We start from the raw sequence: 10,545 nt of genomic DNA, 5'->3' as shown, positions 1-10,545 counted from the left end.
TATACATACATACATATATATATATACATATACATGTAGCCAAACAGCAAACTTAATCCTTTAAAAAGTTCCAATCTATTCAGAAGACAATCATACACCCAAGGATTTGTTGGCATCTAATTGAAAGGTTCAATGTTTATGCCCCAGTCTTGAGCAAGGCATCTTAACAACTCTAACTTTTTGCTTTCAGCAGTATTAGTGGGTAGGTTTAAACACCAATATTATGATGTGCAACATTGTGGGATACTCCCTCATGGAGCTGAGTTTGTGTTTCATAGATGATTAATATTGTGACCAGAGATTAGTTTAGATCCCATATAGTTGGTTTTGGATTATACAATAAGACTGACAATAATACTATTATGTACAATTATTAAACCTGAGAAATAATGATTGTTTTCTTTTCTTAACAAGATACCTAATCAAGCCAGCTGGAGGCCCAAAGACACCGTCCCCGATGCCACCACGACGCAAGTTCAGCAGTCGGAGAAAAACAACTCACCAAAGATTCCGAGCAGAGCCTCAGGGAAGTAATGTCGACACAAAGTTATAGTGGCCAGTGGTACACAATTTTACTGTTACAAGAAGAATTTTTGTATTTTTTGCTAATTACAAATATAATGACGATGTATAACCTACTGATGTGGCTTGTTTTGAGTTTTGATCATTTTATGAAAATTAAGAGATTTGCTATAAGATAGGAGAAAGTAAAATGTTAAGGTATGATATTTTGTCATAATCTAATACAATAAAATATGAATAATGAAACAATTAAGTATGAAAAATCCACAAGTTACATAGAGTGTATACATATTATACACACATGAGACTGATGAATCATGAATGTGCTTTTTACAGGAAGGGATCAAGTAATGTTACAGAATATTGAAGTCTACCACAATAATAGTTTTCAGTTTGGCAAAGTTTACATTGATTATCTGATATTAGTTTCATAATATACAGATAGTCAAAGTAATAATCACATATAATGTGAACACAAAGAATCGTTTGTTCATATACAGGCCCTGTCCAGCAGACTATTGACATTTGGCAGAAACATGACATGCCTATATATGGTCATGATGACATCACATCATGACCATATATAGGTACATCATGACTATATATGGGCAAGATACAGTTTGATAATCTGGACAGAGTAACAAATGTGTTTCCAACTCAGAGGATAACATTTATTACTAATGTCAATTTAATGTGCCATATTTTACAATTGTCTTACTCTTTATTTGCCCAAAGCATATTATAGTGTATTTAATTTGTATTTTGATATTCTATAGAAGATTTATAGGTGCAATTAATCTTTCAGAAAATCAATATATAGAAATTTTTAAAATATATGAATTGAAATTATGAAATGTTTAATGATTGACATATAATACATTCAAGAATTTCGCTTTTCGTTTACAGTGATGCATATAAACTATACAGATAAATTTGTTAAAATTAAGATTCTTATCATGGTAAAATGAAATCAATTAATTTTTAAGAAATGTTGGTTGATTAACTTGCATAACCAGTATTTATTCAGATTTCTGCTTATAGGAAGAGTTTTTTTTTTTTGTATATCTATGAAGATTATGCAAATGCAATATTTTCTACATTTTTTAAAAGTAGTAATCTGGTGCTTTCTTTCACTAGAAGTTGTATAAACATTAAAGCCCTGTCCAGACTATCAAATTTTATTTGACAAAAAAATGTGACATGACTAAATATGGTCATGATGACATCACATGACCATATATAGGCACATCATGACTATATATGGGCACATCATGACCATATATAGGCACATCATGACCATATATAGGCACATCATGACTATATATGGGCATACAACAGTTTTTTGTCAAATAAAATTTGATAGTGTGGACAAAGCTAGAAAGTCTCAGTTGAACTGAGAAGTGCAGGTATTCATTTGAAATGAATGAAAGGTGTTTCTGTGTTTCTTTTTCAAAATTGGTATAGAAATTAATGTTGAGGGTATGGAAAAAAGTATTACAGAATTAGAATGTGTATATAATATATCTAAATGTGTCATTATCTCTTTAGTAAAATATATGTATATACTTGCAAATGCATTCCCATGTTATGATATATTGATATTATGATTATCATAATCAAAAACGTTATTTCATGTCTTTCTCTGTTATATATCTTTAGGCTATTTCTCTCATTTCTTCCGTTTTGCCTTGAAAATGTAAAATGAAATATTTATATAATCATTTTATGCAAAGAAATTTATCTGAATCTCATATTGTTTGAGTAATAGAGATATATTTTAGAATGTGATTAACTAGCTTCCTAATTTTATTCTAAGGTCAACAATTGAAAGCAAACATAATGGATGATTTTATATGGATGATGGGGATAATGTTAATGGTGATGATACTTTAGGTTAATATCTTAAAGGGAACTTTTAAATGGAACTTTTATTTCTTTTTCCTACCAACATTTATAATGTGTTACCCTGGTCACAGTATGCTGATGTGCAATCTTAAATTGCTGCATTACTCAATGTTTTACATCATGCAGGTACCCATTTTTATCTCCTGGCTTGGGAGAGGGAAGCTAGATAAAGTGCCTTGAACAAAGACGTAAGTAGCGTGACCAGTGTTAGGACTGGCGACCATACATTTGGAAGCCAAACCACTTACAACTCTCTGTCACATGCTTTCATCAAGCATGTTGCCTTTCCAAACAGTTCTTGCTGAAACTTGAATCTGTAGAATTAATATTTCGTCACTGAAATTAATATTGTTCTACTGAGCATGTTTCATAGAGTAATAATAGGCCTACTACCTGTCGCAGGCGATGATTATGGTTATGATGTCATGATGATCACGATAATGACGTTCTGAGATATTCACCATTTTAGTCTTATTACTACTATAGTCGCAGTAGTAATTTGCAGAACATAATAAACCATCATCATTTGTTTGATGGTGACATATACTTGATTCGTCAATAGGTTGACGGGTTGATCTTGGTTATTTGGATGTTTACATACACATATACTGAGGAACCCGACAGATGTGCGTCGATCATCATTGAATAATGATTTTGTATGTGCTTTGCAGTACTTGGATTTTGAAACTTGTTGAAAGTAGATCTAGAATATCTTTTGTTGATTAATCGTTAGTTTTTGATAGCTGCAGGATTCTGCTGTCATTTCCTTTATGTATTCAAAATTCAGATTTATCGGGAGGATTTTCGCATGGTGCTATAGAGTTTATATACGATTGCCGCACTTAATTGGTCAAGGTGCTGGTGGGAACTCCATTGGTTGATGACTTGATTTTTGACAAGTTAAATCTGAGACCAAGGAATTGGGTATTTTGCAACTTTTTGTACAAATAATTTTATAACTTGAGATGTAAATGTTACTTTATTTATTAGATTTTTTAATGTACTTAGGAGATTAAAACTCTCACTGAAAATTAACACTTAACAGTTTTTTGAAAATTTCACTCAAGAGAAAACTGTTATTCTGGTATGGCGTCTAGTATTAACAGACGCATTGATTGGGTTTAAGTAACATAAAATTAACGTTTATACTCCGAAGAATGTATCTGAGTATACACTTGGTCACTAATGTCCTAGTAGGCCTATTGTTGGACTGGCAACGGTCAATTGTGATGTTATATTTGGAAAAAAAAAGTTTTAAGGTACAGATTATTACATATGTAACGAATAATTCAGACTAATTAATTACCACAAGGGCAAACTTTTGCATAACTGGTGAACATTTTGAACGGAGTCAGTGGACTAACGAATCATGTGCAGTGGGTCATTTTAATTTGAGTTACTGTATCCCAGTGCGATGGATATGCTCTAGTTGATTAATTAATTACTACTTAAAATGTTAAGATATATCACCAATACCAGTTAATATTGTGATATAGTATAGGCCTGTAAAAGACTTACGGGCTTATGATTATATATACATTTCATAGTCTTGTAGAAATAAGGGAAACTGAAAATATTTTAAACGTCGATTTTGAGATGCATCGTTTTGAGGAATATATTGCCACCAGAGGGCGTTTTCATAAAGTGCAATTTTAGTAATCTGAGAGATTACTCATAATGGTCTTGTATTCATATTCGAATTTGGAAACCTTGCCTGTTGTGTATTCTAGAAAATTGTATGAGCTACCACGATATTCATCATATGTATCGTCACATAATTTGTAATTGTGATCGTTGCTTACAACTCAATTTGAGATGAAATATAGTTGGAATTATATTGTTTATTTATAAGTATTCCGTTTTTGAATTTATTGAACGTGACACAGTTTGCTTCAAAGTAATTGCACCAAAGATGTTCAAATTACCTGTGTTTGACAGCATAAATGTGTAATGTGTTTTTTATTTATAAGAAAAATGCTAGCAAACAGCTTTCGTAAATGTACTTGGTACTTTAATTTCTGTAGCTCAAAATTTGATATATGTGATTTATTTCATTAAATTATCATACCACTCGTGGTCAAACTATATTTAAAGTGTTTATTACTGTTAGTATATAAAAAAGAAATACAATTTACTTGCATCAATTTACTGCAAGTACCTGATATAGGCTAGTAAACACTTCCATTCAGTAGGTTATCTCTTGTGATCACCATTACGCCTGTGGCGTCGTGCGACGTCGTGCGAGATGTATCTAAACTAATTCCTCCATATGATCTATCATAAGGTCGAATGTCACTGGTTCGATTCCAACAACTTTCCATTTTGCTCCACTTACTGTCATTATGTTCACATGCCGGGGAAGATCCTCCGACTGCCCATGCACATACGGGAGTTTATTTATACGATAGTATTACTTAGTAATTCCTTCCCATTAGGTCCAAATTTGGAGCGCGCCTGTCTTGAAATGACCGGTGCAGTTACCAGGTACTGGCCAACAGTAGGTTGTATTTTCCCCCATTTAAACAATTTGAAGATATTTTTAGTTCCGATGATCCAGCAAAAACAAAACCTTATTAAAACATTTTCGATAGTTGTGAACGTTGTGGTTAAGTTATGTCAGAAAATAACTTTAACGTAACGTTGCATCAACTTTATTTATTTGAAAATTATGTTATAAATAAAATAACATCGCTGTGTTCTTGTTTTCAAAAGTAAAAATTACTTAAAATGTATCGTATTTTACACCTGAACAATAGAAACAAGTATTCGGTTTTGTCCACGTTTATGCCTAGGTTATGGCATCCAACACCAAGCAGCCCGAGACATCACAATTAAGACTAAAACTAACGGAATGTATCATAACTTTAATGGTTTTATTTACATTTTAAAAAAAACTTACCTAACCTTTTTTAAATGACCTATTTACCCTTTTCAAAATGTGATAAACATTTATATTTGGTGAATTGTTTTTTTAAGTGCTAATTTTTAAGCATTCATTCCTTTATACAGTATTTTCATTGCACGTCAGTTACGTCACAGACCGAGGTGGAGACAATACGATATATAATAATAATAATAATAATAACAATAATAATAATAATAATAATAATAATACATAGCAGAATAAATAAGATACATAGTGTATCTGGGCTTAAAATATTGGTAAGTCAACGTATTACTGTTATTATCATACAGACCATATTTGTTTTCCATGTCTGGCCTTGTGTAGGCCTAGCAGGTAGCTGGAACAGAATCTAAGAGTTTTCAAAACTATTTTTAAAACAATCACTAAAACCAGCAATAAAGAAACTTTCAATGATACATGCAAGAAAAGATATGCGGCGTTGTCGCTAGAGGAAGCACCGACCCCAAATCGTTTTATATTCTTGTTTTGGTTGTTAGCATGTTGCTCGACGTTGATTGGGTGCTTTACACAAAGACCCTGTTGGCACCACTGTGAATTAGAACATGTTTGATAATATTATAATTATTGGAAATACAGTATTAATAAACAATCACGCTCAGGTGCTGATATCGTTTTGTTAGCACGCACTGGACGTGCGCCGCCTATCAAATCACAAGGGAACTGCTGCACTTTAATATTGGTTTTATTTACACGCCAATATTTTGCTAGTAAAAACGGTATATCATGAACATATCTCACCGAGTCCTCACCACACCAAGTACCATCAAGGGGTGGTCTGTTAACACTCACACAAGAAGCCCTCGGATTCGACGTTGAGCAGGATAGGTCACTGCACGCATCCTATCAACAAAAAGACCAGGAGAAAATACGCAATAAACAAAGTACAAGATAACTTAACGAATTGGAAGGATGGAAGTAGAGTGGCGCGTCCTAATCAATGCCGCGAACTTTTGTATTATTTTAACTGTTAATCGCAAGAATATGTTTTCTCATTATAATTTTCAATTAAACGTTAATAACTTTGAAAAACAAAGTAAACAATTCAAATATTGATTGATATTGCTTAAGTTTACGTTTCGCACCCTCCGAAACTGAAATCTCCAAATATTTGCAGTACCTGTTATAAATCTCACTTGAACAGTTTCAGCTCAAAACGAGCGTACTAAAAAAAAACTAACCATAGGCCTACATAAATATTTCACTAGTTAGAAATTTTCCAATTATTTTTTTACTTTTTATTATCACTGTTATTATTTTGTTGGTTTAGTCTGATCCGATTTATCAGATAAACTGTTGTCTTTTCAAAACAGTCTCGTTGTAACAGCATCACTGTAGCTTAACACAGATACATCACTAATATATCTCTTGAACTAGGGCAAGCACAATGGTTAAATCTATGACTTAACCTCATTATACCGTAATGTGTTTCTCAATCATGTAGATTCGATTTCATTATTATCAGAGTCGTTGACCATTGGCCATCTATTGTATAAATTATAATGTGTTTATGTAAATAAGAGATTTTCTCATCAGTATTCTTGAAAATTATCAAATAGTTTGAAACGTTTAATCTCAAAATGTCTCTGTCTCTTTTCGGAGTTACTGTCTTTTTGTTTTAGTTGTTTAGTGGATCCTCTGGTTAATGGGCTTACCTTCTGATTACATCCAAACGACTTTTCTCTCCGTAGCATCGTACATTGGAACTCTGCATTGTACCTTACCCCTACTGAGTGGTCCCCAATCAGTATCTCACCTCTGCCATGAGTATTTAAACAATTTGTTGTACGGCCCCTGTTCCGTTTAAAAAAACAAAAAAAAAACAATGACTTTTTAAAATTAATATACCGATAGAAATTCGTACCTCTTTAAATAATAATAAATAGGCCTAAATAAATAATACACATTTTTAAAGCGCATATTAAAGCAAAAAAAAAATACTGATTTGTCACCGGCGCTGGAAGATGTTAAAATTTTAGCTACCGTAAATGCTCGAATAAGCGCCGCTCTCGAATAAGCGCTGCACCAATCGTGATTTTTTTTTCGTTAAGCGCCGCTTCCGAATAAGCGCCGCGACGCTTAGTCGAGAGTATAATTATATTACGCTGTGTGTAGAAACACTTTGAGAAACAGGGTTTTAAATACAATGACACGGTGTAAAAATGAACAAATAATACAATGAAGACAAGCATATCTTTATAAACGTTTATTTATGATGATAAGACCTATGATAGTCTACGGGAATACGTGAAATAGGTAACATGGGAACGGGCATGGAAAGCGCCTCGCCAATTTGTTTTTGGTACTAGGGCAAGAAAATTCACCGACACCGGAATTCGCCGAAATCGAATTCGCCGACTGGACGATTCGCCGACAGCAAATTCGCCGACAACCAATTCGTCGACAGACATTTCGCCGACAACCAATTCGCCGACAGACATTTCGCCGACAATTTATTTTTGTGATGTGATTGATGATTCTTCGTCGTACTAGGACATTTCGCCGAATGCCAGTTTGCCAACAGACACTTGACCGAAAGAACATTCACCGACACCGGAATTCGCCGAAATCGAATTCGCCGACTAGTTATTCATACATGCAGACACACTTTCAATATGTTAAACATGCAACAAGATTCTGTCAAAAATATTAAATACAGGTCTATAATAAACACACGTTCATGTATATTTTTATTAAATATTACTAAGAAAATCATAAGCGACTGTAATAATTAAACCAATATAAAGAGCTTTTTTTTAAATTGGTATAAATTGCTATAAAAAGTAAGACAGGATAGAAGATACCAGGTGTGAATTTACTGCAAATTTAAGGAAAAAATGAAATGTACACAATATACTTTCCCCAGATTATTACGGCCCTTCCATTATTATAAAGAATAGTAATACGTTACTAGAATAGAATAATTATTTCACGATTTAAACAGTGGCCTACCAATTATTATCATGAACTTTTAGCTCTATCACAGTGTAGAAGTTTCAAATTTAATGCTCAAAACATAATTTAACATTTGATATCTGTAAGCTGTGCACAATATTCGGTACCGGTACTAGAAAGGTTTTGGACACGTAACCGAAAAATAAATCATCTAAATATGCCACTTGTGACACATCCATCCATTAACATGTTCACAAAAAATGTCGGCGAATCGCCCTGTCGGTAAACTGGCATTCGGCGAAATGTGGTGTCGGCAAAATTTCGTGTCGGCCAATGGTATTTCGGTCAATAGTCTAGGCCAAATGTCTGTCGACAAATTGGCTGTCGGTGAAACGTCCTGTCGCCAAACTGGCATTCGGCGAAATGGTATTTCGGTCGATAGTCTGTAGGTCGAATGTCTGTCGGCCAAATGTCTATCGGTGAAACGTCCGGCCACGACAAAATGTCGGCGAATTGTCTCGGCAAATTGGCTGTCGGCAAATTGGCTGTCGGCGAATCGTCCTGTCGGCGAACTGGCATTCGGCGAAATGGTATTTCGGTCGATAGTCTGTAGGCCCAATGTCTGTCGGCCAAATGTCTGTCGGTGAAACGTCCGGCCACGTTTGTTTTTATAAGCGCCGCTCTCGAATAGGCCTAAGCTCCGCTCTCAAATAAGCGCCGCACTGAAGCCTCCGACAATTTTATAAGCGCCGCGGCGCTTATTCGAGCATTTACGGTAAATTGACAGGAACATACATGCTTTACATGTCATACAAAAAAAACCGCAATATTATAATTCAGCTCTGTTCGCACAGGTCCACACTTTTATTTGTTTATTTATTTAGCATCCATTCAAATGCAACACTTTACAAAACAAAGACATACAAAAAACAGATAAAAATTGCCAGTAAAAACGGAGAATGGATGCATGGACGACCCATTAAAATCAACTAAAGTTGATTTATTTCCTATGGGGTCCAAAAACACTATCAAATTGTATGTGATAAAAAATGTGATATGCGCATATTTGGGTAATATGACATCATCATGCCCATCAGGCCACAGAAGGAGCGTTTATGCCGCGGCCCATGTCTGGTATCCATCCTACCTGCGAATCCTTCTACCACACTACGTAGGCTAGATCATACACACATGCTACGTAGTGACTCGATAAGAAGAAGAAGAAGAAGAAGATTATCATGCCCATATATGGGCACATCACACAAATTTGTGACATACAATTTGATGGTGTGGACAGAGGTCTAACATACGCAATTTAAAGTGATTAATTAACTAACACATATTGTTTATAGTAGTTGGTAATACAAGATTCAATATTAGGCCTACGTCTGATCATGGAGGAGTGGGCGTATTGTGTACCTTATTTCTCGAATGCCGCTGCAGTCTAATTCCTGTGTCTTAAATAACATATACAGGAAGTAAAATAGGAAAATTTACCCCTGAGATTACTTCACTCCAACTAATTTTATATTTCTCTCACTTACTTTACAAATCTCTGTACCGCTTCGCTGCTACAACTTGACCATTGCATTGACTTCGGTCCCCCGACTGTAAATCCCGACATTAGGAATGTCTTGTCGGGACATAGCGGATCGCTGTATTGGTAATCGTGGTACATCCCCAGCCTAGAGAATCATTTGACAATATATCGGTTCATTCGGACTTCTTCTTGGAACAAATTATTTAAGAATTTAACAAATGCAGGGGTGGCGCCATGATTTTCCCGCCGGGGGGGGGGGGTCCCCGACGGGGGCCAATGCCCCCGACGAGGGTTCAGATTTCCCCGATGAAAACAATTTAGGGGTTTCAAAGGCTTATTTAATCGATTTAGAGGCTACTAAGATGTAGAAAATACATACATAACTTTTTTTCCCCACGACGAATTGTGCTTCTTCTCCCCGACGGGGGGGGGGGGCAGCTCTCGCCAACGGGCCCCCGCTGGCGCCACCCCAAATGAGATTCGTCCAGCAGGGCTGGACATAATTGCATGTCTATATAGACTCATATATCAGTTGATTTATAACCTCGTTTTATCGAGACTCAATTTGAAAATTTAAATATAATTTAAATCGATCTCATAAGACAACTTAAATTGATGTTAGGATTCAAAGTATAAACTGAAATCGTTTAGGTTAATATCTTCTATGTAAATAACAACCTGGCGTGTAGCAGGTGATGACGACCATGCGATATTCACACGCACTAACGGTTATTAGGCTCGTCTATATTATATCCAATCA

The 10,545-nt window shown here is 34.9% G+C and overlaps 2 protein-coding genes across 8 annotated transcripts in view; one reads left to right on the top strand and one right to left on the bottom strand.

The window, feature by feature from the left end:
- LOC117102070 (potassium channel subfamily T member 1-like) overlaps positions 1–4,512 on the top strand; it is a 64,835-nt gene extending 60,323 nt beyond the window's left edge. For all 6 annotated transcript variants that reach the window (XM_033242296.1, XM_033242297.1, XM_033242314.1 and 3 more), the window contains one exon: positions 415–4,512. In XM_033242296.1, the coding sequence (XP_033098187.1) occupies positions 415–553 (139 nt within the window). In that variant the 3' untranslated portion in view covers positions 554–4,512. The remainder of the gene's footprint in view (positions 1–414) is intronic.
- The window catches only part of LOC117102120 (A disintegrin and metalloproteinase with thrombospondin motifs 17-like), a 36,121-nt gene continuing 26,750 nt past the window's right edge, over positions 1,175–10,545 (bottom strand). For both annotated transcript variants that reach the window (XM_033242332.1, XM_033242324.1), the window contains exons 6-9: positions 9,790–9,930; positions 7,006–7,144; positions 6,092–6,193; positions 1,175–5,881 (exon numbers count right to left, since the gene is read on the bottom strand). In XM_033242332.1, coding sequence (XP_033098223.1) covers positions 5,615–5,881; positions 6,092–6,193; positions 7,006–7,144; positions 9,790–9,930 — 649 coding nt within the window. In that variant the 3' untranslated portion in view covers positions 1,175–5,614. The remainder of the gene's footprint in view (positions 5,882–6,091; positions 6,194–7,005; positions 7,145–9,789; positions 9,931–10,545) is intronic.

Source organism: Anneissia japonica, unplaced genomic scaffold (assembly GCF_011630105.1).
Source record: "Anneissia japonica isolate Jap-2015-1 unplaced genomic scaffold, ASM1163010v1 scaffold1005_len2656397_cov198, whole genome shotgun sequence".
In the NCBI taxonomy this organism is placed as follows: domain Eukaryota; kingdom Metazoa; phylum Echinodermata; class Crinoidea; order Comatulida; family Comatulidae; genus Anneissia; species Anneissia japonica.
This window is presented reverse-complemented; position numbering and strand designations above follow the sequence as displayed.